General features: G+C 30.5%; 1 protein-coding gene across 15 annotated transcripts in view; it reads right to left on the reverse strand.

The window, feature by feature from the left end:
* The window catches only part of LOC129908337 (neurobeachin), a 646,575-nt gene that overhangs the window by 22,611 nt on the left and 596,567 nt on the right, over positions 1 to 27,397 (reverse strand). For 6 of the 15 annotated variants that reach the window (XM_055984756.1, XM_055984759.1, XM_055984758.1 and 3 more), the window contains 7 exons: positions 24,174 to 26,813; positions 17,917 to 18,230; positions 15,828 to 16,142; positions 15,428 to 15,535; positions 11,972 to 12,016; positions 11,458 to 11,608; positions 9,651 to 10,505 (listed from right to left, as the gene is read on the reverse strand). In XM_055984756.1, coding sequence (XP_055840731.1) covers positions 9,651 to 10,505; positions 11,458 to 11,608; positions 11,972 to 12,016; positions 15,428 to 15,535; positions 15,828 to 16,142; positions 17,917 to 18,230; positions 24,174 to 26,813 — 4,428 coding nt within the window. The remainder of the gene's footprint in view (positions 1 to 9,650; positions 10,506 to 11,457; positions 11,609 to 11,971; positions 12,017 to 15,427; positions 15,536 to 15,827; positions 16,143 to 17,916; positions 18,231 to 24,173; positions 26,814 to 27,397) is intronic. The other 9 variants (XM_055984763.1, XM_055984761.1, XM_055984765.1 and 6 more) reach the window with 3 other exon arrangements.

Consider the following 27,397-nt stretch of genomic DNA (forward strand, 5'->3'; position numbering starts at 1 on the left):
TTCCTCTGCATTCATTCCAATATAATATAGGTACTTACTTATACCTACGCTATGCTATACGCAACTCAATTAAGGATTTTATGTGGTCAGAAAAAAGAATGACAGGGCGGAGTGTTATTGACAGAACAAATTAACTTCATTTTGGGGGACATTTTTAGGAGGTTATAATACCAAGAGGTTACGAGTGTATATGAGGGTATTATATTTTTTTGTATGGGTTTTACGTGTAGGTTGTTATTTTTTTTGATTTTTTCGATAAATTCCATTTTGGTATTTAAGGTGACTTGAATGTTCATTATGATTATGATGTTTCTTTTTCAAAATGTTATGTAATAAAAGCGTGCGAGCAATAATATTTTTTTTATTCGAAACAAAAAATAATTTTTTTATTATGTGAAAGGTAGGTATTTGAAAAGTTCGCGGAATGAAAGGTTAATGTAAGGTTTGAATATTCCGTCGAATTTTTTGAGCTCAACTCGTATAGTTAAAAATAAGCGATTTTGGTTAAACCATGCGAAGATTTCGTCTATGTCAGCCTTTAACTTCTAAAAGACTTATTTAGATGAAGCGCATTTAAATAATTTCAAATCCTTTGGAAGTATTTTATTATAAAAAAATTTAAAAAAATATTGCACCTAAGTGACTCCCTTGAGGAACACCAGAGTGGTAAAAAAATTCTCTCACAGCTCCAATCTTAACATATTGTTTGTCATAACAATTGTTATGAAACCATCTAAAAAAATTGGAATTAAATCCATGATCGTTCAATTTTCAAGCTAAATTTCATGTTGAACGCGATCATACATAGGTATTCAAAAAATAAAACTATTGCTGTATTGACAGCTTTTTCTAGATCTTTTAATACATATAAGTATTTTGCTGTAAGTTTTTACAGGTCCAAAAAATAAACATGACACATGCTCTTGTTGAGATGGAGTCGTTCAAGCTTCAAAATAGAATTTGTCCTTCGTTGGCATCCACTTGATCTGTGGAGAATTTAAGTCACCCAACAATATTGGAGGATTAAGAGCTAAAGTGAAACAAGTTACAAAAAGTTAATTCAGATAGATAAAAAGAGTTAAAATAAATACGCTACCATTGAATCTTATGGGAAAAAATTAATCTTGCACAAATAATGAAAATTTCATACGAAACACTTTTTGACCAAACTAATGACAGATCTTAATAGAGTTAAACCTTGAGCAAGTTTTGGTACTAGATTTAAATTTTTAAATTTTTTTACTTGGTCCGTTATACAGCTGTAAGACCTCCAATTGAAATTTATTACCGTGACTAGCAATATTTATTGCTTAAGATGATTTTATGCTTTTTTTACTTCTATGTCAATCAATCAACTTCACATTGGTATCATATTGACTAAGTTCTTCAAGTCTATTTTTGGCAAACTTCTACTAATTTATCAAAAAAAAAAAAATTATTCGAACTAGATTAATAAACTCACGATTTAATCGTCTCTTATGATTTGTTCCTGTTTATCTAACGGTTTTCCTGAAATTTTGAGAATTTTAATCAATGTTGAGGGTTTTTTCTTCCTACTTTTTTTTTTACTTTGACATCATTTTACTTAGTGTTTCTGAATAAAGCATTTCACTAAGTTAGTGAAATGCTTTATTCAGAAACATTTTTTTCTTTTAAATATAAAAGACCAATTAATTTGTTAGACTGAATATCTTAGTATTTTTGTAACAAAATAGTAATAGGTATTTGAACTTAAAAAAAATAAATAAAGTAAATTTATAAAAAAATTAAGTTGTTTGATAATAATAATTAATTTTTAACTGTTAAAACTTATAAATGTTTTTCTAAATTATAATTATTATTATGTTAAAAATAAAAACAAATCTATTTTTAGAATTTTTAATACAATTGAAATAATGACGTGACTTTTTCTAATTTTCAGAAAAGAAAAAGGTCCTTCGTATTACAGTTTTTTACTTGCGATATAGGTACTATATATCAAGTTATGCATTCGTACAAAAAAAAAAAGTTGGGATAACATTTTTCCATGACATTACGATGGTAGAGAATGCCAAAAAAGTGGGTCCCGGAAGTCCGTCTGTCTGTCCGTCTGTCAGTCTGTCAGTCTGTCTGTCTGTAAACGAAGCTACAGCCTAAACGGATGGACCGATTGATGTCAAACTTGGTATGTTGCATTATTTGGCGACTCTACAGAGGGGTTTTTGGAATTAATTTTTTTGGACCAAAAATAACGGTACTTGTCATATACCGATTTTAGTAAAATTGAAATTGCTCAAAAACGGCTCCAACGATTTTGTTTAAAAAAATCAAATGTAAGTTTTAAGACAAGGTCTATCTTCTAATAAAAAAAGATTTTTTTGAAAATCATTATTAACGGTACCTGCCATAGAACCGTTTTTTTCAAATCCGATTATCTCCGAAAGCACTTATTCGATTTTAACGAAGCTTTTTGTAAAGAAGCATTTATATGATGTTAGTATAAGCCAAAAATAAAATTTCCGAAAAAATAATTTTTGGATTTTTAAAAAAATTTTGAAAATTTTTTTTTGAAAAATCAAATTTTCGAAAACGGGTCATTGAATTTTTTTGAAATTTTGTTTTTAGATGTTGATTAGTGATTTCTACAAAATAGCATACCAATTTTATTTTAAAACTTTTTTTCCAAAAAAGTATTTATAAAAAATTAGTTTTTTAAAAAACGGCTCTAACGATTTTGAAAATTTTTTTTCTAAAAATGCATCTTAATATATCAATCAAAACTGCATACTTGGTTTGGAGGGCAATTTGATTTCAGATTTTATTTTATTTTTTTAAAAAACGAATTTTATTTTTTTGGTATTTTTTTTTTTTGTACCTATACTTTTTCCAAATTTCTATATAAAAAGTCTTAAAAATTAAAGCAACTTTTACTCCAAGAGCAAGTTCGTGCGACCCAGTCGTGCATTTTATTTTTATTGCATCTGCCACTTAAACAATGGAAAATTATCCTTCGTTCCAATATCTGTGAAAACTGGACAATCTTTTGTACAAAATAAAAAAATAATTTTCGTTCAAAAAATCTTAATCTTTAATTTGAAAAAAAATAAAAAAAAAAAAATGCGGCAACAGCGGAAATTTTCAAAACCATAGAGTTCAAGGTATTTTTAATTACCAACGACGCATGTTTGAAAATAAAATGCACGACTGGGGTCGCACGTACTTGCTCTTGCAGTTTAAAGCACTTTTATGTTAGTCTACTTGTAGATTTTAAAAGCTGGATCTAAATTTAAAAAAAAATTGATATTGGGGAAGAGCCGACATTTAAGGCAAAATTTTGTTAAATGAAAAAAATTTTTTTTTGTTATTTGACTTTTTTGAGAAAAAAATAAAAATGCAGTTTTATTGCCACTGCTTTAAATATTACTTATACAAAGTTTAATCAAAATCGTTAGAGCCGTTTTCGAGAAATTCGTAATATCGTATTTTTTGTATGGGAGGTATACGTTCTAAACCAGATATAAGAAAACAAAAAAAAACCAACTTTCAGAATTCCATAAAAATCATCTGTACCAAATTTGAAGAAAATCCATCCACTAGTTTAGGCTGTGGAAATGTGTTCAGATGGACGCACAGACGCACAGACGCACGGACGGAATTGCGGGACCCACTTTTTCGGAATTCTCCATCATCGTAATGTTGGTTTTGATTAAAACCTCAATTTTTTTTTCGACATGAAACCAATACTTGCCCTATAGAGCAAGTAAAAAGATCATCGAAATCGGTACTGTTCGGCCTTTTTATCTAATATTGATTTTTTTCGAGCTTTATAGTTACTCCACTAAAATCTTGTCTAAAAAAGAGAAAAAAACACATTTGTGATGTTTTTCTACGAAGAAGTTTGTTTTTGAGTACGTTCTGAGCATTTATACTTTTTTGTTTTCATTTTCATATTTTTGATACATCTCAAAAAACGAATTAAAAAAATTTGACTTCGGATTCAATTTCAATACAATGAAGTCACTTGATAATAAATTGATTACATAAAAAAAAAAAATTGTTTGATATTTTTGCACACGAAATCCCATTATGTTTTAAATTTCTATACATATTCGTGCTCAACATACCAATCCTTTAAATTCATTTCCAAAATTTCCACCCAGTCACTCATTTTATATATTCCTGTCTCGACTACCTTACTTGTTATATTTACACGTCCTCTCATAAATATAACTATGTTACATGAATCCATATTATTATTTTATAGAAACCCATAAATTACATAAATTTTGGAAATTTAATAAATTTTGAAAACTACATAAAACTATACTCATACAACAACAGCTTGTTTCAAATTACTCTCTTTAATAATGAAAAGGGGGATTTAATTATCACACACGTGTCCTGTTATATGGTCTGCTAGTTGTTGTCGCCATGATATTAATAACATAAAACCTTCCTATCTATATATAATATTCCCTTTAATCTATTTATCCATCATCCTTCTCTTCTTTTGTGATTATTATAATTTATTATCAAGGGGCACGGTAGTGCCCAGCCAAGTTCTCTAGCAACTTTGGCACTACACCCTTATTTACAGGAAACAACTCAGGCCATTTTCGACCCCCCTCTAACTTCCACACCAAAGAGTCTAGAAATTTCAAACTCGCTACATTTATTGAGCTTGTCAAAACCAAACTCCTCACAAAATTTAAGCCTTTTACGATGAGTAGTTTCTGAGATATAGGGCTTCAAAAATCGCAAAAACCGTAACTGACTGACTGACTCACTCACTCACTCACTCACTGACAGATCATCAAAATTATGGAGAACTTCCCGTTAACGTAGAAACTTGAAATTTTACACGGTGATAGGGCTTGTGGTGTATACAAAGGGAAAAATCGAAAATTTGAGATTTTCAATTCAGGAGGCATCCGCCCATTTTCGCTGAATTATCATCAAATATTATAGAGCACTTCTGATTATCGTAGAATCTTGAAATTTGGTAGAAAGGTAGAGCTGGTAGTTTGTACAAAGGAAAAAATTTAAAATTTGAGAATTTCAGCCAGGGGGCGTGGCATCCGCCCATTTCCGCTGAATTTTCATTAAATATAATAAAGCACTTCTGATTATCGTAGAATCTTGAAATTTGGTAGAATGGTAGAGATGGTAGTTTATACAAAGGAAAAAATTTAAAGTTTGAGAATTTCAGCCAGGGGGCGGGCGCACAGTGCGTCGATTGTATGGAGATGATGGAAAAAAATCAATTTTCAAAAACTAAGCTGAGTTTGCATACAAAGTTTATTGCAAATGTAATAACAACAAGTTTTACAAAGTTTAGCAAAATTTTCACGCCCCCTGCCACGCCCACTTCTTAATATGATTATTTATATCTAGAAAACGACATGCACGATTTGAATAAAACTGTAGAATTTTGATGATCGAGCTCAAAAATATAAAATGGTGTCGACCATATCCGCCCCCTGCCACGCCTACTTTTGTATAAATGATTTAATTCAGGAACTTGTAATTATAAAACTCGAAAAAAAAAATAAAAAAACGATATTTTTTGTGTTTGATAATTTTTTTTAATATTTAAATTTTATTCTTGTGAAGTTAATATGAGCTGTTAATACCTATATTAAAGTGCACAATTAAAAATGGTTTTTCAATTTTCTGTATCCGATGAAGATGATTGATTATCGTCATCGTCATCACAATTAATTATATATTTTTTGATAGTGTCATCGTAAATTTTGGGCTTTCTTTTAATTTTTCTTTGCGATGAAATAAATGGGTCTGACAATAATAATAAGTGATTTAAAACGTCTTTGCAGTTATTTGTTCTTGAAGATTTCCTTGAATGATTAAGCCTGGTTCGGCGAAAAGTCTTATGCAAGCCTTCAAGAGCTTCCTCAGACAATTGACCAATGGGTATATGAAAGCTTTTCATTACATCTACACTATGAAAAAATAGTTTGTGCAATGTACAAGGCATATAATACCATCCATATAAATTCAAATAAAGTGTACGTGTTTCATGGATGAGTACATCAAAATTTTCAAAATGTATTTCAGCACCTGTTGCCATTACTCGTAATATTACACTTAATTTTTGAATCAAAGTTTGGTCGATTTTTGTGATTTCGGAACTTTTCTCAGGATTAGAAAAAAATGTCCGAGCAGTGTTGCCATCGTTTGATGAACCAAAGCCTTGCTTTGGTTGGTCAACATTTAGTCCCATTTTTGTTTTGAATTCCATCTGAATGCGTTTTTTTTCTATTTCGAAAAGAGTTTTGTATTCCTCTCCTTGGACTCGCCATTTTTTAAAGGGCAGCCTATAAGCAATGTGCAACATACATTCAAACGACCTTATCCAGAGATGGAGAGTTGAAAGACCGAAACGATAGTTTTCTTCGTTTGGTTGTTTCTCATAACATTTGGCTGTATTCATTTCGCTCGGGAGTGCTCCGCAAATATAGCATTTAGATGATGAATTTGTTCCGGATAAGACATTGCACACACTTCCATCAACCATGGTCATATAAAACTCGAAAGAAACATTGCAGATTTGTCCTGCTATCATTTCGGTATGGTCATAAAGGCTCATTATTTTTTCTTGCATATTTGTCTCCTCCCGTCTTACAAGATCGGAACACTCTTTTTTAAATAAAAATTTCACGGGCCTACAATGTAATATTGATCCAGGACGATCATTTACCCAAAGAGAAACACCAGAATCGATATCGACCAATCTTAGAGGTACAAATGCTATAAGGAACAAATATTCGTCCGAGTTTTCAGTATTATCAAATCTTAGCTTATAAGCACTATGGTTGCCACTGCCATCAAAACCCCATTTGCAAATTAGTTTAGCTTTTGTTTCTCTACTCACTGTGACAGATTTGCAAATGCTTTTAACAGTTTTCTCCATAATATCCTGAAAATCAACTTCCGCTGAAGATTCCGTAACGTCGCATTTTGGAAGAATACCAGCCTTAGCTTTCCGTAATGCGTAAATACTTGGGAAGCAGTCCTTGTGCAGAGCATTCACGGTTTTTCTCAATACCTCATACTTTCGTTCTGTTAAGTCAAGGTCAAGATACAATGCAAGGGCTGCTCCCGGTGACAAAAACTGTTGCTCTGAATTTGAATTAGTGCTTGAATTTAATGCTGCTTGGTCTGTAGCATACTTTAATTCCTCGAGCGATCTTGTCCTTACCAAATCATGAACTTTTTGTTTTTTAGTTTTTTGGCAACACTCAACAAATTCTTTTTGCGGTCTCCCGCGCTTATTACTAAGGTCTTGGCTTGTCGATGCACTCATTAGAGTTAGGATGTTTTGGGGAAAGGAGTGAAAATTGTCAAGCCAGTCTTTATTCTTTTTTAAAAACCTATCACAAAGAAGCTTAGATTTGGACTCTCAAAAAAAATATAAATTTACATGCAAAAAAAAAATAATGCAGTTAGAATAATAATATTTTCTCTCCTGAATATGAATCTAGCAAAAAAAATATCATATGTTCTTTTTTTCTTCAACAAATGCTCTTTTGAGCATTAACGAAAAATCTTACTCTCATTTTTTGTTTTTTTTTTATTGATCTTCTGAGCATCTCTGACGACAGAAGATTGAACTTTATCATAAATTAACTGTTGATTCATTCACTCAGACTAATTACCTTGAATTTGGCATACTTGCTCCACATTTTTGGCAAATTTTTTTTTTTGATTTTTTTTCCACTAGTCGCCGCACTGTGGGGCGTGGCAACTGCCCATTTTCACTGAATTTTCATCAAATATAGAGATTTTCAATTCTACAGCCATACCTTGCAAAAAGTAGTGAAATCACAACAAAAACATTACTGTTAAAAAAGGAGCCAAGTTCTCCTATGTTGAAATTATGCTGGCACAAAAAGTACTGAGATGTAAAAGTGTACCAAGTTCTAAAGTTTGGGTTCAAATTCGTATCAATAAAATTTTGATTGTTTTCTTGGCAATTTTTGAAATAACTTTAAAAATCGGTAATTAAAAGAAAAATTGTCAAGAGAACAATCAAAATTTTATTGATACGAATTTGAACCCAAACTTTAGAACTTGGTACACTTTTACATCTCAGTACTTTTTGTGCCAGCATAATTTCAACATAGGAGAACTTGGCTCCTTTTTTAACAGTAATGTTTTTGTTGTGATTATAATAACTCTATCGATCCTAAAAATAAATTTTAATTTTCAAAATTTTTAATGATACCTACAACATCATCATCCTATGAAAAATAAACACAAATATAAATATCCCCCTACTAAAAATTTTAAACCACATCACAAATACAGGACACACACAGGACTCGAACCAAAAACGACAAGCAATATGTGTACACATTGGATGAGAGGACGACGATGACGATGACGATGATAATAATTAATCCTAACACCATCCCTATAGCTTTATCCACAAAGTGTCAAATATCATCACATCGCATTAATTCAAACATCAATTTTGCATGCATAAATAATTTTATTATAATCATGGATGACTATTGACATTAATCCGACTTCCCATCTGAGCCGATGAATAAACCCCCCCCACTAAAACCATTATGGTTGAGTGATGTTATAAATTCAACAGGTTGTGGTGGGGGTTGTATATTATTAAATCATTTTTATTTAAAAAAAAAAAATTAATAATCAATAAAAATTTAATAAACTTAAAAAAAAAAAAAATTATATTTGTGGTGTTTGTTTTTTGTGACGGGTAGTGTGAGACAGGGTGCTTCAAATGAATTTTTGACTTTTCAGCGTGCATTTTTTTTTTGTGAAAAAAGCGGGTTGGGTACGATTGACCGCATTTTAAAATCTTGTTTTTAAAACCTCGCATCTTAAAATCTCGCATTATGAAATCTTTTTTATCGAAATCTCGCAATTTCAAAATCTCGTTTACCAAAATCTCGCAACATTAAAATCTCGCAAACTAAAATCTCGAAATTTATAATCTCGCATTGAAATAAAATATTTATTAATTCGCGCGCGCGAATTAATAAATATTTTATTTCAATGCGAGATTATAAACCTAATGATATTGCTAGCTTAGGAAAGTTTAGAACCTCCCTATTCTGTTTTTTTCGTTTTGTTTTGAAGAGATAAATAGAAAAGGAAAAGGTTTGTTAACTGTCAGGCGCCTATGGCAGTTTTTTATAGTGTTCAGGGTCAACTGTTGAATGTTGGAGTCAAAAGGACTTAATGCATGTGAATTTATTGTATTCGACCTTCTCTTTTCATTTAATCTGTTGCTTATACATTTTGCTGCCAAAAAAGCAATTTAAATTTAAGATACTTTACGCTCTAAACTAATTCTTCTAATGCGAGATTTTGATATAGCAAGAATTTAATGAACTTGCGAGATTTTTTCTAAAATGCGAGATTTTAATATGCAGGATTTTGAAAGTGCGAGATTTTGTTATGTGAGATGTTAAAAATGCGAAATTTAGCTTTGCGTTATTTTTGCAAAAATGCGAGATTTTGATATAAGAGATTTTAGTTTGCGATCAATCGTACCGCTCCCAAAAAAGCTTATAATTATACAAAAAACAAAAAAAATATTTTACAACAAAAACAACTATTTAAAAATTTTCAAAATGAAAAATCGTTCCATAAAATGTTGCTGGCTGCATCTCTACCTGTGTTATTGCGATAACGGTAATTATTGTTTATGCCGTTGGTTGTCTTGTAGTTTATCTGTCCGCCACCACCAGTGATGCCAGGTGGGCCCATTCCATTGCGATTACGCATTGAATTAACTATGCCGACGGATGGTGGCACCGGAAGCTGACCACCGCCATTGTGTAGGTGATGACTATCACCGTTAACCATTCCTCCACCTCCTCCGCCACCACCACGAAGATAATAATTATTTGTATTTTGAATATCATTTGAATATTTATTGGTGCTACTGTGATTGTTGTGCAAAATGTGATGGCCGCTATTATTACTGTTATTTATCGGCGCCATTTTTGTTGATGAACCGTTCATCATGAAATGTTGTTGTGATGATGGCGGTTGTTGTTGTTGTTGCTGTTTCATGCTATGATGATGCGTATGATGTTGATGTTGTTGGTGTTGTGGCTGAGATGCAACACTAGACAAGGAAGATGATGAAGCAGGCTGTGATGATGATGAGAGCGATGATGATCCCCCACCGCCAGATGGCGGTGATGATGGATCTATTTGCCCTACACCATATGCCGCCGGATGGTAATGCTGGTGTGTATGATGGCCAGCAACAGATGGTGCACCAACACCAACTGGACATCCGGGCGCAACTTGTTGCTGTTGCTGATAATAATGTTGATGGTTATGTTGCTGATGTTGCAATTGATTTGGGGGATTGTTGCTATTAATGGAGGGAGGTTGTTGTTGTTGTTGTTGTTGCTGTTGTAGATGTTGCTGACCGGATTGTTGTTGATTTGAGCCGGGCAAAAATTGTGGGTAAACATGGTGTGACCATTGGGGAAATAATGGTCTTGATGTTGGTTCTATTTTTTAGAGCAAAACGATGATGCGGTGATTGATTGGATGATGTGTGTGGAAACGCGCGCATAGCAAAATGATGAACATTAAAGGTGCATTTTTAAGGTGGGTGGTAATAATAATAATTGTAATAAAAATATGGTTCAAAATGGTGGATTTTTTTTTTTTTTTTGATATAATAATTATATTGATTTTTGTGCGTTTTGTGAGAGACAAAAGGAATTTTAAAATTTATGTTTAAAAAAAAATGAAAAAAAAAAAAATGTGGGGAAAACACAAATATAACGGGGCATACAATCGCGCGCCAAATATGTACAATTTTTTGATATTTTTTTTTAAATATTTACAAAATATACAAACAAAGAAGAAGGTTGACAATTGGATTGGGGTTTGGTATGGTTTTAATGTTTTTTTTTTTTTTTTTTTTTTTTTAATTTAAATATTGTGTTTGTTAGATTTTTGAACGATTTTAATTTAAATTTTTTTGTTTAAATTTATATATTGTTTTTTTTTTTTTAAGAGATCCGAACAAAGCAGCGTGAAAATAAATAAAAGAAACAAATAGGGAAAAAATACTCTCATTAGCGATACGGGAGGTTTTAATTGTTGTTTTGTTTCTTTAATTTTTGTTAAATATAAAAACTAAATAATATGTAGGTAATAAACTTAAAAAAAAATATTTCTAAATAACACTTCACGACTGAGAGAGACTTATAAAATAAAATTTAAAAATAAAAAATATATCTTATATATACAGAATAAGAATTTCTGCATTATACAAATAGTTTTTGTGTATTTAAGATGAATCTTATTTTTTTTGTGATAGTGTGTGTGTTTTTTGTTAAATTTTTAATATTTTTGTTTTAAAATAAAACAAAATTTTTAAACAAAAATTAAAATTTTTAAATATAAATCTAAGATAAAATATATGTAAGAAAAATTAAATTTTAAACTTACCGGCAGCATTGCCTCGTTGCATTATTGGTGATTGACGTGTTATTTGTGGCTCAGCTGGTGGTTCTAGAATGTCTCTGTATTTGGATACCATTAGAACGGAAATGAAATAGACAATAGCTAGTGACAGGAATTGAGCTTGTTTTGTTTCTTCCTGCAATTGAAATTGAGACAAAAAGAAATTGTTTTCGAAAAATTTAGAGAGATATTTTGAAATTGTGTTTTTTTGTAATTTTTTTAATATGAGAAGGAAAATGCAATAATTTTATTTCAAAACTATTTAAATTGAATATTTTTAAACCCAAAAACAATTTGTGTGACTGCAGTTGACATTCGTTGGAAAAAAGAGTTCCCAATTCCAATAAAATATCGTCGATGATTTAATTTATAGAAAACTCTTTGATATTTTGAAAATTTTATAAGGTTTTTTTTTTAATCTTTTAATTTTTTTGAAAAAAAAAACATTTTTTTTTAACTATGCGATGGTGAAACTAGAATTAATTAATTTAAAACTTACCACTGACAAATATGGACTAGTGGGCCCTAGCTTTTTTTTCATAAGCTATTAAAAAAAATAAACAAACGAAAAAATAACGCAAATAAATAAACTGAATAATAAAAATAAAAAGGACGACACAAAGTAAAAATTGTTTGAAAGTGAAGAAACTTGAAGAATTGAAAAGCATTTGAAAGAAAGTGAAAAGCTTTATGAAATTTCCCAAGCATTTTATAAGTCATTTAAAAAAATCATATATAATCTTATAAAAAGAAATTGATGATGGATACAGCTAATATCTAGTTTGAATAGGTAAAAAGTACCACTTAAGATATAAAATGTATTAAAGTTTACTTTTAGGTACTATTTTTTCACAGTGTATTGCTCAGAAAATATACACCGAAAAAAAAATTTTATAATAATAGCTATCAAATTAACATTTTTCAGTGACAAAAGTCGTCCAACAATTAAAATATCAATTTTGATATTTTATCATATCATTTTGACATTTTTTAATTTCAGGTGGGACAGTGAAAATTTCACTTTAACAATTAAAATATCATTTTGACATTTTTTTAAGTTTAAGTGGATAGTGAAAATTTCACTTTGACAGTTAAAATATCAATGTTGACTAGATTTTACGTTTTAGTTTATTATAATGAAACCTATTTCTTTCCTTTTCATTTTTATTATTTTTATTATTTTAAGAATTTTCTTTCTTTTTTCAAAACATTACTCAAAGGGAATATTCTTTACAAAATAATGGTGATATTATTTTTTCTATTATAGGTGATATAATTGTTTTGTTATTTTCTCCCAAACTATGAGAAGTAAAATCTTAGTGCCGATCAAATTTTCTCAGTAAATCATACATTTTACTTCGAAAAAACACAAAGCGCCTTTAAATTAGTACACATTAAGAATTTTTTATTTAATATTTTTCAATAATTTGGAATGAGAAATTGATATGAAAAAATGATAATAAAATATCAAAAAAAATTTCCAAAATGTGACATTTAAATATCATCCTGATAATAAAAATGTTGTTTTAACATTTTAAATATCATAAAACACATTTTATAGAGCATTTTTGGCTGATATTTAAAAAATGTTAATTTGATATTTAAAAAATGTTAAATTGATATTGGTTTTTTTTTTCGGTGTATACTAATGGAATACACCTACAACATATTGAAGGTTGAAGGCACCCATTTTAAATAGCTTATTATTGTGGATTCCATCCTCACTAAAAGTTATGCCATGCTCTGGCTAAAAATAAGAATAAAATTAATAACCCCAGCAAGATCGTCAAATAAAATGTATTTTAAATTTAAATCGAATAATTTTTGAAGGGATTTTTAAAAAAGAATTACATCGGGTTTGGATTAGCAGGTTGTCTAGATCACTTTTATAAAATTTCAATTTTGACGTGACAGCTTAGATATGAATTAGAGATTCTTCAAAGGCTGGGTGTGGCAAAAACGGTTGTTTTTTAACTTCTCGATAGATAAGTGATCGTTTTAGGTTATAATAAGTATTCTATTATACAATACAAATTATTAGTTACATATTTGTTATTGATTACTACATTATTTAAGAACTTATAAAACACTCAGAAGTTTAAAAAAAAAATTGAAATGAGACTATCGTTACAAAATTAATCCCAAAAAAGCTTAATTTGCATAAAGCATTCAATTCTGACATTGTGATTTGTAAATCTTTAAACAATTTAAAATTATCAAAAAATTATAAAGAAAAATAGCTTTGATTTATTGGGTCACTGATAGAAATGTAATATTAACTCTTTTCTATAAACAAATATTACGCATACGCCACAGTGACCCAACTTAACATAGAAAAGCATTACAAAGAAAAACATTACATTATTATTTTTAGGTGTTGTAATACATGTAACAGTAATATCAAGAGGAAAAATAGGTATAACCCAGCCAAGTTTTGCACTATACGCTTGTTGGCACGTTCACGTTTAAAGTAAGCACCTTAGAAAATTTTAGCTACTAATCATGTGTAGTTTCTGAAAAACATATAACTTTAAAAATTCGAAAAGCCGTAACTTAGTCTCTGAAATATAATAGGTAATCAAAATTATGAAGTTTCCATTATTTCACAGAACTAAGAATAATTCTGGAACTTGTGATGTATATATGCATTACTTAAGATTTTCAATTATGGGGTGGATCTCCAAAGTACCTACATAAATATTTTGTAGGTATCCTTTACATTACATTTCCTCTTTTACTTCGCATTTTTATCAGAAAGTTATTCTATAGGTAATGCATGCTCCAATGCATGCAAGATTCATAAAAATATTTAATGTCTAATAAGGTATCGATTTAATGCAATGAAGTGGATTTTTAAAATTACTGATGAATAATGGTAGTTCAATGAATAAAAAATAAGTTTTTGAGTTTAATGTCGGAAGTCGTAGCTTATGAAATTTTCTAAAGTATTTATGACATATGAGAAATTACAAAAAAAAAAACAGTGCCTTATGTTGCATTTTGCATACAGGTAAACGCTTGTTTTCTCTTTAAAAAAATAAGAAGAAAAATGTTTGAGCTTTGAGATTGAATGACCCTTTCATAAATGAAGTACCAAAGATTACATTGTGCAAGTTTTTTGAAAAAAAATTTTTGAGACAGGTGCGCGATTGACTGTTTCGCCCTATTTCGGACCCGAGAAATCGATTGGCGTCATTAGTTTTTCGATTTATCGGTACGACTTCGAACACAATTTTTTTTGAAAGTTTTTTTCAATTATTTTGAGAATCTTCCACTGTTTTTAGTCATTTTTCAATCAAAAACAATGTTTATATTGCTAATTATTCTGCTCAAACGTTATTTTCTACCAGTAGAAAGACATTATAAAGAACAATTTATTTGTAAATTTAGTGATTTTTTTTTTTATTAAAAAAAATCGAAATTTTTTACATTGTTTATGGTTTTTTTCGCTGTTTTTGTTCTCTTTTGCACAAATACATTGCATGTTTTCTATTAAAAATTAATTTAACTGTTAATTTAGTGTTGGTTAAACTTCGACAGTCAAACAAACAAATATCGAGTATATCGATACTTTACAAAAATATCGATAGTTTCAATACTTCCAAATTATTTTAACACAAGGCTACCGATGTTTTTGGTTGAAAAATGACTAAAAAAAAGTGGGAAACTCTCAAAATAATTGAAAAATTATTCAAAAAAAATTTTGTTCGAAGTCGTACCGATAAATCGAAAAACTAATGATGCCAATGGATTCCTCGGGTCCGAAATAGGGCGAAACAGTTATTCGCGCGCCTGTCAAGAATTTCGACTTGCACAGTGTTATTATAAATTCCGAATTCAGAATTTTCTTTAAGAAAGTCTTTTTTTTACATAAAGATTGAATAACACGAACACCCCATACACATATTACATATATCAATGCTAGTAGGGATAAGCCCTGTTAAATTTCACTTACCACATCTCTATATATAACAGCTCTCAAGCGATTGACATCCATGTCTTGTAACAGCTTCTCTGGATCTTTGACTGGTGATAATTGACCTGTTATCGACTCAACAATATTCTATAAAAAAAAAAATAAGAAAAAAACACACACACACATTTAGATATAAATCCAATATATAAGAGGTAAAATTACACCAAACTTTCATTAGTTATCCTTCAGTACATTGTATTTAAGACTGACAACAATGACAAGGCCAAAGTAAACTCTGACCTTCCCAATCGCTCTATCTTCATTTAGAATCCTCAAACCAATTTAAGAAATTGACAGCGCTTGAATCCAACAACCAAGGATCAACCAACCAATAACAACAAGCGTAGATATATAACAATATGTTTATATATGTACTTACTTTTGGTGATGCTTGTGCTCCTCGAATAAGTGCTTGTAAGTGTGCAGCACCAGGTACATCTCTAGCTATTCCACCAGCATTGTATCTTGTACGTTCCTTGCATTCGAGACAATTGCGCACAGCACATGTACAAACCAGACGCAGGCATTGCCTCAGGATACCACCACTTGACATATTCTTCTCTGCCTCCAATTCACCGAAATTCAATGATGTGGCAAATATTAACACGTCAGCCATGCTGACTAAACGTTGTAGAAAGGACACAGCCACCTCTAGTGGCATACCTTGTGTTGGCTCGAGGACATCTAATTCCGACTATATATGGTGTTTTTTTTTTTTTTTAATATGTGTGTGTGTGTGAAGGATAGAAATATTAAAATACATACCAAGAACAAGATTTTATAATACGGTTTTGTCTTTAGGAATGAATCGAAACAAAGTGTCAATACAGGGTGTTAATTTTTAAACTTGATAAAAATGGTTTAAGTGAAAAATTCATTGCTCTTTCAGATTTTTTGAGGAAATATTCAACTTTACATTCTACAAATTCTAGTTTAATCTAATCCAAAATTTCAAATACGGCCTACTTGTTAATAACATGAAATTTTTCAAAGAAACAACTTTGATGCAGAATAAAAGCTGTGGACTGTAAGATTACAAATTTCACGTGGACGAATTTCTTATGAATGCCTTTTTTTTTAATCCAAGAAAGTTCTATTATTAAAGACTTTTATATAGTTCAACCGAACAAAAATGAGAAAATTCGTTGCATTAAACTTTAAGACTTACATTCCACAAAGCCTTTATTTTCTTGTGAAACTTGTTTATTTTCGATTTTGAGAGGTTAGTTACTTTTTTGACATGTTTCATATGGCCAGAAGTTAGTTACTCTTGTTAAAATTATGATTGTGGAATGTATTCATTTCCTAAGTGTACTTCTTCTCTGTATGGAAATCTAATATCTTATTGATCAAGTATTGCTTATATGACCTGGTAAGTATTGTGAAACTTATTCACTTTGTATGTTAAATTTTCATCCATCCAATCGATATAAGTTCCACAAGTGTCTTACCTACACTCGTTAAGCTGCATTTCATCGGTTTGTGATTTAAAAATATACATGAAAAAGCATTGTGGAACTTGATAAGTCTGTGGAACCTATTCAAACTAAACTTATTAAAATACTTGTAATATAAGAAAAAAACAAAAAGTTGTTGCCCTTTTCTATTCATCTGAAAATTAGTGTGTGTTAATCTCTCGTGGATGAACAATTAATACGTTCCACTTCTTGCAGGAAGCCATATTACAAAATTTAGTTTTAAAATCTAAATTAACATTCTGTATTCAAAATAAATTCTGTTTAACTTTGACCTCTTAAATCTTTTCACATTGTAAAATATTGTGGAACTTGTTATAGTTCCACTATATAATATAATACTTTTTGACAATGTAAGGATATAATTTGTGGAACGTATTTATTTCGCATATTTCATTCCAGACTGAATGGTTTCATAATAAAATAATCATCAAATAATATTTGTATGACCGATTTCGCTTTGTGGAACTCATTCATGTTGCATAGAAAATTTTACCAACAAATCTATGCAAGTTCCACAGTTTTCTTTCTTTTAGCTGTTGTATAGACCATTTCCAGAGCTGTTAGTTTTTAAAAATTCATGAAAAAATCTTGTGGAACCTGATCAAATTGTGGAACCTATTCAAATTGTGAAACAAAAAATGGAAATATGTATTTCTATAAAAAAGAAAATCAATTTTTGGCTTTTGTGAAGACTAGTACCTTCCACTAGTGTAATGAAAATTGAATGCGTTCCACATTTTGTAACGGAACGTATTTCAAAATTTTGAGTATGAGAACGGAAGGGAAATAGGTATGAGAAGAATTACAAAAATTGAAACTTATAAATTATATTATTTTAATAAGAATTCGAAGCTGTGGATTGTAAAACTGATACAATTTTACATTTTCACTCAAACAAAATAAGAAAAAAATATCTAAAATTTTTTTAACACCCTGTTTACACTTCTATAGAAAATATTTCATTGAATTGTTTGGTATAGGTATACTTACATTTGGTGATGTTGCACTTGCCAACAATGGTAAAAGTCCACCACAAGCGATTATAAGATTATCAGCTAATTGAGAGATTAGATGGACAGTGTTAACGACGAAAATTGCATTTTCACTAGAATTAACAAAGTCCAGGACACTCTTAGTCGAATGGCTACGCCATACTTGGATGTCTGTTTCCAATGAGAAAAGCACATCTGACAGCAGTCGTTGATGAATGTACGACCATTTGAATTCAGGTATTCGAAATGGTGGACGTGTTGGTCCCGGACTGAACATGGGACGTGTCGAACCGGATTTGGTCCTTTTATTGTCTATATATTTTTTTTTTGAAAAAGAAAGGAAAAAAGAAATAATAATACAGTCAAATAAGGAGAAAAAAGGGGTGAATCTCGGAATGAATGTTAGTAGAAATTTTTTTTGCTCAATATCTTCCTTTTGCCATTCTATAACATATCTCAAAAGTATAGAAAAATCTCATGTCCGCTTGTCGCGATTTCAAGGTCAAATCGCGAAATGGAGATTTTCAAAATTAGCAAAAATAGGCTATGGTATTATATACACATATGATACATGATTTCAAGGTATTTTTTAGTGCTGATTCCAAAAAATCTAAAATCAAGACTATCTGACGTCTCTGGAAAAAGTTATACCTGTTTTTCATCTGTCAACTCATATTATTATAACAGTTGCAAACTTACTGCCGAAAAAACCTTATAAGTTATGGTAGATGAACCAAATTTTGCATGAAGATTTTGGAATCCATCATTATTAAAAATCAAAACAATCCATTACAAAAAATATATATACCTACGAAATAATGGTATTTTTTGATGGAGGGGCAAATTTTAGGATATGCACTAAAGAAGATTCTTGTTCATCTAAGGAATAAGTGCGAATAGGCTAATTTTTTCATTTTGATCTTTGTTTGGATATTCTTTAACTACCCTCAAAAATCTAAAAAACATCTCATGTCCGCAAGTCCTAATTTTCTTGGTTTGAAAATAAGGTGCAGATTTTAAAAAATTAATAAGAAAAATTTAAATTTTTATATGTATACCAACATAAGCGACATGATTTAAAGGTATTTTTTAACACTTATTCCAACAAAACTCTCAAACAAGTCAACCTGACCATCCCTGAAAAGTAATGCACCTTATTCATGTTGATCTGACACAAATATCTGAAGTGTAGTTTTTCAATTTTTTTAAATCTACACCTTATCTTCAAACCAAGAAAAATAGGACTTGCGGACATAAGATTTTTTTAAATTTTTGAGGGTAGTTAAAGAATATCCAAACAAAGATCAAAATGAAAATATTAGCCTATTAGCACTTATTCCTAAGATGAACAAGAATCTTCTTTAGTGCATATCCTAAAATTTGCCCCTCCATCAAAAAATACCATTATTTCGTAGGTATATATATTTTTTGTAATGGATTGTTTTGATTTTTAATAATGATGGATTCTAAAATCTTCATGCAAAATTTGGTTCATCTACCATAACTTTTAAAGGTTTTTCGGCAGTAAGTTTGCAACTGTTATAATAATATGAGTTGACAGATGAAAAACAGGTATAACTTTTTCCAGAGACGTCAGATTGTCTTGATTTTAGATTTTTTGGAATCAGCACTAAAAAATACCTTGAAATCATGTATCATATGTGTATATAATACCATAGCGTATTTTTGCTAATTTTGAAAATCTCCATTTCGCGATTTGACCTTGAAATCGGGACAAGCGGACATGAGATTTTTCTAGACTTTTGAGATATGTTATAGAATGGCAAAAGGAAGATATTGAGCAAAAAAAATTTCTACTAACATTCTTTCCGAGGTTAAACCCTTATTTGACTGGATTATAAAAAATAAAAGAGATATTAAGTTTTTGTTGTTTTTGTATTTGTTTGAGCATTGTGTGTGTGGGTGGGTTGGGTTGAACTTAGAGGATTTATGTATTTTTGATTGTCTTGCAGCTGCCAAAATTAATCCGACGAGCGTGTTCTTATATCACTTTTGACCATAAAATCTCAGCCATATTGTGTCGTAAATGTGCCAGCTTTGAATAACTTTGAGTTTTCGTTTTCTTTTCTTGAATTTTGGTTCATGGTGGAATTTGTGTTTTATAACTTTTTTTTTGTGTTAATATACCAGGGAGTCGAATGTACGACGAGTGGAGATTTAAGAAATTCCTATCTACTACTTGGTTTAATGTTTATGCAGCAATAAAATTTTTGGGGGCACTTTAACACGCTTCACGATTTAATTGTTCCCCAGTTCCTTGAGTGGCATTATATTGTTCAGCATAAATGTATGGAACAATATAATATTGAAGGAACCATTTTGCAAGTAGGAATTTTTGTTTGGATTTTATGTGAAAGAATGAATAAAGTGAAAGGATGCGTGAAGTAATTTATCTGGAAGATTTGTCATTTTTTTTTTATTTATTTGAGGAAAATTTTATTATAAAAACAGACATTGGAAGGCGCCAAGATTGTTATTGGCAATGTTATCATTAAAAAAGTCTGAATGAAAAGACATTTAGGAGAGGATCCGGGTGTGAAGAGGAGGTGAAACTGGACTTTCACCTACTTACACTCGAGTAGAGTGGTTATGAATAATCGTAGAAAGTTAAACACAGTTGGTTGGAGAGTTAATTAAGTTTGGAAAAGAAGATGGTTGCGATGATGGGCGCTAGTTTTGAATGCTCCTGAAATGAATAGGAATCTAAATAGAAGAAAAATAAGGTCCTATTAAGAACTGTACATTATTGAAATGACGTTTAGTAAGGAAATTTTGTTTACGTCATTATTGAAAGGGTGTCTTATGGAGCTACACCATTATTAACATAATTAAAACATGAATAGTTTTCAGAAATAAAATATATTTTTACTACGTTGAAGGCGCTCAAGAGTGAGTCTGGTAAAAATAGTAGTTTTTTCATTTTTCAATTTTCTCAAAAAATACAAGGTTTTTAATGTTGGATAACGAATCAATTGAGGCATTTTACTTTATTAGTCAATTTTGGTATTGAAATAATTCACAGTAGGTATTGACAAAAATAAGTTTCTATTTTGAAGCTTTTTTTTTCCTTTATTTTACTTTAAAATCGATTTAGAAAACCACTTGATTTAAAAATTAAAATTAAGTATGAAATTCTGGCTTTTGAAAAAGATATCATTCATAACTGTAAGTGTTGCCATTAACAGCCAATTAGTTACAAACTATCAACAAAAGAGAAAAAAATAATCAACAATTTCAATTAAATTTGCAAAAGGTGCATTGTCTTTTTATCTTCCTCATTTTTCTTGATGTCATAGATGCCAAAAGTTATCGCAAATGAATAATTTATGTGTATGATCTTGATTTGAAATAGAAAGTATTTTATATTGTTATTACAACCCTTATGCACTAACAATTTTCACGAAACGATTTTAACGATATTTATTTGAATTTTGAAAAGTTTTGAGAAAAACGTTGAAACATTGTAGGAAAATTTTGAACAAAAATCATTTTCAAAATTTTTAAATTTTGCCAAGCTTTTTCTTTAAAAATTAAGTTTTTCAAAACAACTTCATTATGATTTTTTTTGCATTTACACATTGTAATGTTTTCGTTATTTTGGATTTTCGTACTGTTACAAAAATTGTCAAATGAAGGTTAGTAGATGGAATGTAAATACATTATTTTGTTTTCATTTTTTTGGTGGACCACTTCTTACGACCTTTTCAGAAACAAAAATTGACTTTCATGTAATGAATAATTTCCAATTTCGAAATCTTTAAATTGTTTTGAATTATACTAACTACATTGATTCGCATTATTTCTATAGTTATTTATTGTATTTGTGACAATAAACTTGGATATTATGGCAGTTCTGTTTAATCTCTTGGAATAATTCGTTATATTACATAAAGGAAAGTATAAACCAGCCACGTGGGGAAAAATCCTGTTGAGCTTTCGACTTAACCGTTAATACCTACCACTACCATTGTTTATAGCTTGTATAAAATTAGGTATATGCAATATGCATACATATTTGTATAAGGATGACTTTTAACCTTCCGACCCCTAAAACATTACCAGAATTTCTTATTCAATAAAACTATATTTGTTAAACAATATTATAACAATGGATTTTAAAAACATTATACATCAAAAAAATCTATAGAAAACATGTTGCAAAAAACCATTTTTGGTTTATCTAACAAGACTAACAATGGTATTGAAAAAATTCTAAAAAATTTCAAAACCAAGCTATTAATGGTTTTCTAAAACTAAAACATGAGGCAGACCTTTGACAAAGTAGTGATTATAGGTAGAATAATTTTTTTTTGACAATTTGCAAAAACGTCATTCGAAAGATAATAAAAAAAAAGTTAGGGGTCTGATACGGATTTTTTTTTTAAGTCTCTGCGTTTCGAAATATTAATTTTTGAAAAACACCTACTTATTTTGGGGTATTTTTGGGTGAGTTTTTATTTTTTTTTAAATTTTTTGTAGCATTAAAAAAATCTCAAGCTTATAGAACATGTAGTCTATGACTGTGTGCATACATGTGCAAATTGGTATTTCAAAATGGTTTTTGACTGAATAACGGGAAAAACAAGTTTTTTTTGTCCCATGTTTTGTTTACCTTTTTTTAAACGTTTTTTATTTTTATCTTTTTTTCCTCAACAGATAAATAAAAGAAATTTATTTTGTAGATAGATAATAGACAGGAATATATCTGTGCAAAATTTCAATCAATTTTGTAGCCACAATTTTGGGAAACGATAAAATAAAGTTCTACTGTTCAACAGGTTATATCTTTTGATTTAGAGCAGATACAAATTTCATTTAACTTTATTGAGCTCCTGATGATATTACCTTTCATTTGGTAGGTATATCTATATCACACATAACTGTACATTCATTACAAGCTACACAATATTAAATTAAAAAAACTATCGAAATACCTCAAAACACCTGTGGAGATCTGTTGACCATGAATAGCATAGAATGAAGTACCGTAATCTCAGTTTGGAATTTCGACATGGTTGTTTTAAAAAATTCTAACTTTTTTTCTAGGCATCGCAGAAATAAGATTGAAACGTCATAAGAAAGGTGAAATAATGAGCTTTCTCATGATATAAAATTTTATAGGTTGTCATAGAAAAAAATTAATTCAATTCAATTCAAAGCATAGACATTTTTATTTTTAATAGAATCCAACAAATTAAAGCGAATGACCGAAATTTCGGAAATTTTATAAACACAAAAATTTCATTAAATTTTATGTATAAAAATAATTTCTGGCTTTATGGCATACACAACAGCGCACTCTGAACTTCATCCTGTCAGTCCAATTTTATACTACTTTTTCGAGTATACCTGCCCCTAATTCCTCAATAGTCCTTCGAATATTGGCGTCTTCAATTTGCTAATTTGGAAAAAAATCGTTTTCAATTTTTTGCAGAATTTAAAAAAAAAAAAGTGAAAAATAAAATGTTGAAAAATAGAATTTTGAATATCAGAATTATGACAATCCCAGAAATATTCGCTTTAGATCGCCAAAAGTTGGACGACTTGATTTTTTGGGTTTTATCCGAGTAAAACTGTAATTCAGCCGAACCACCACCGTATCATAGCCTCACCGATTTTTGAGAGCCAAAGCACAGCTGAACCACCAGTTAAAAAAAAAAAATGTACTTTATTTTTAGTGCAGCCGGAGTTCGGTAACTCAAAAAGGTCTTGAAATAAATCCCTTCGAAAATTTTAATTTTTTCCACAAAAAGTATAAGATTACTCGATTTTATACAATTATTTTCTAATATGACTTATCTACTTCCTAGATTCAGATTTATTTCTCTATTCCTTCCTTGCAGTTTAAAATCTGAATTAATGTAAAAAATCATAAAATGTCACTTACCTAACACTTCCAAAGACCCTTCCAAACGGTGTTTGTCAACAATAACAATCAATTTAAAAACAAAACAAGCTATCCATTACAAGTCCTTAAAAATATATAAATCTCCTCAAAAAACTTGCAACCCTCCTCAAATCGTCTAAACAAAAATCCAAAAACTTCCCCATTAAACTGCTCAGTTTGATATTATTTATGTTGGAGAGGGCTTTGGTCAACCCTTCATCAAAAAAGAACAACACTGCATGCTTTGAGTTATATAGCTAAAAACTATAACAGGGAGTAAAAAGCTAGTTAGCTTGAGAGAGATGTGAAAAATGAATGTGGAAAAATTTTAACAAAATGCAACTCACCGAAATGATTGTTCTCCACTTGTGTACTCGTGCTGTGTTGTGACCGCCTCTGTGGCTGTCCTTGTGGTTGTTCTCGTCCTTCTTCTTGCTGTTGCTGTTGCTGATGCAGCTGCTGTTGTTGTTGTTGTTCATCATTATTTATACCGCCATCAGCACTAGTGCGAGTATTTTGTGCCGATGGTGATGTTTGCGTTTGAGAATCCACCTCTAAAACAGAACTAACGACCACATTGTTTAATGGTTGTTTTGCACTATCTACTACTACTGGCGATGATGGTTCTTCCAAAATTTCCACTACCGCTTCCTCATGTTCTTCGTCAACTGTGCTTCCTTCTTCTTCTTCCTCTAAATCAACCTCAACATCATCGTTGTTGTTGTTTTCTTTAACAACAACAACAACTACTTCTTCTGCTGTTGCTACTGGATCAGGGATTTGTTTTAATGGTGACGATTGGGTGGAAGTAGAGACTGTGGTAACTGATGGTGGCGGTAGCGCCACTGTTGCATGCTCAATCGCTTGTGGTTTGTCTTCTGCTTCAAGGATTTTTGTTGGACTTTCTGGTGGTGTTGGTGTTTTGTCAGCTATTTTTGTAGACGACGATTCATCTTCAATTTTTGGCAACGATGTGATTTCAGGTTCTGTCTTTTCTTCTACTTGAATTTCTATGGGTTCAGCAGGAGTTACAGTTTCACTCTCCTTTTCGGTACTACTACTTGTCGAATTAGCTGTCTCAGCAGCTGAATGTAGGACTTCATCAATAACTTCTCGAGCCTGATCTTCAACTTCATCAGCAGTCTTTTCTTCCTTAATTTCATTATTATTCTTCTCACCAGTACTAGTTTCTTCTGATTTCTGTCCGCTTTCTTCCAAACAATCTGTAATAACTTCATCGACAATATCTTTAACTAGTTCTTCAACTTGAACTTCTTCTTGTTTAGCTGGACTTTCACATGATTCCGATGTTGTTGATGTGACGGTGGTGCTAGGTATTGTTGCTAAAATACTGCTGGTACTTTCTTCACTGCTAAAGCTATTACAAGTACTGTCACTTGTTATTGTTGTATTAGTATCAGTTGTACTGCTACTTTGTGTAACATCAGTTTCAACAACATTGTTATTATTGTTGTTATTTGTGTTTATTGTGTTATTACTAATATTGTTATTTGTAATAAGTATTGCACTTGATAACGATAAATCAGTCTTTTGATTATCAATGGTATCTTCTAAAGTTGTTGTTGTTGTTGTTGTTGTTATTGGTGTTGGTGTTATATTTGTTGATGTGTCTATTGTGGCAGATGCGATAGTTATAGTATTAGTGGTGGTGTCGTTTGTTTCTATCATGGACTCGGATTCATTATTATTATTGCTAAGATTTTTCGAATTCAGAAGACTAACTTTATCAGCTTCTTCTTCATCGGTGGTAGGGGTAACTATTGTTGTTGTTGTTGTTGTTATTTCTGTTGTTGTTGTTGTTGTTGAAGTTAGTTGTTTCTTTTCAATATTTAATACACCCTGTACAACTTCATTTACCGCCAATTCAATTTCTTCATCTTTAATAACTGAAGAAGCTGCTTCTTCAGCATTTTTCAGCAGAATTTCATCTGATACTTCTTTACAGTGGTTAAGAAGTTTTTCTGAATTATCCAATACTTCAGTGACAATCTTCTCTTCGTCTAATTTAGGCTCTCCTGATGCAAGATTCACTACTTCTTCTAAATCTTCTTCTTCAAGATTTAGTACTTGTTTAAGAGCTTCTTGACCACCAACAGAAGTTTCCTGAACTTGTTCTTCTTCATTATCTTCGAAATGTTCTTCTTCTGTACTATTTCCATTGCATAGAATTTCTTCACTCTTCAGCTGAGCATTATATACATCTGTGATATTTGACACTGTTGAGGATTGAATTGGTTTATTTTCAGGTTCTTTGTTGGCATTTTGATCAACCGATTTTGGTTTTTCATCTAATTTCGGTTGTTCTTCGATTTCTTCATCATCTTCTTCACAGGCACACTTAACATTCTCCAATTGTACAGCATCTTCTTCTGAAGCCTGATGTTCATCATTGCTAATCATTGGTTCAATAGCAATTGCAATTGGAGTAACTGGTTTTTCGATTTCTTCAACTTCTGTTGTTGTTGCAATACTTTCCGAACTTATTGCATGTTGTTGCTGATGTTGCTGTTGTTCTTCACGATCCCATCCACTTATCGTGCTTATCGGGCGAGCTTGCCTTAAAGCTGGATCTGTGATATTATCAGTCCGCTGTCGTTCATAATGTTCATACATTTGAGCAAATTGCAATTTGAATTCTTCATATGAAACTTTCGAGTGGACAATGGCGAGTGTATCAACCCACACCCGCCATCCGCCGTATTCATGTTTAATAGCATGATGCAGCAACATACGAAATAGTGAATAAACCATATCAGAGATTTTTTGTTCTTCACTATTTTTCGGATGTATGTAAGCCATTGCTATAAGCCATTCTTGCCATACGGACATTTGTAAGACTGTTCGACGATTTTCACGATTGCTATTGCATAGCAGAGTCATGTCGGAGAGAAAGAGTTTCTTCACTTCGATTAGGGATTCTGTTTGTTTGGACTGACGGATTAGTGTTGCAACAACTTTTAGAATCACTGTGAAGGAAAAAAAAAAATTTTTTTTTTGTTTAGTTAAAGAAAACTTAAAAGAACCCAATATTTATTTAATTCTTCTAAAATTGATAGAATTGAAAATCGAAGAAAAAAAAAAGACTTGAAAGAGTTAAGAGGTAGTAACTTCAAAATATAAAAAGACTTCACGGAGTAAAAAGGCTTCAAAGAGTGATGCGACTTCATGAAATAAAAATACTTCATAAAGTAAAGAGGCTTCAAAAAGTAATGAGACTTTATGGAAACGAAAAGACTTCATGAAGTAAAGAAACTTCAAAAAGTGATGAGACTTTATAAAAACAAAAAGACTTCATGAAGTAAACAGACTTCTTTTTATTTTTTTTTTTTTTTTTGACAAAAGTAGAAAAACTTATAGGAAAACTACTCAATTTATCAAATATGGCAATCAAAGACCGACGGATAAAAAAGCTGATACAAAAATATAATGTTTATGTGGCGCCCAAAGTAGAACATATTTGTTTTCTTTTTTTCAATTCCATTTGTATAAATAAAAACTTGTAAAGACATTTACTCAATTAAAAAAAATGGCGCCCAACATTCGACAGATA

This window comes from Episyrphus balteatus, chromosome 2 (genome assembly GCF_945859705.1).
Source record: "Episyrphus balteatus chromosome 2, idEpiBalt1.1, whole genome shotgun sequence".
In the NCBI taxonomy this organism is placed as follows: Eukaryota; Metazoa; Arthropoda; class Insecta; order Diptera; family Syrphidae; genus Episyrphus; species Episyrphus balteatus.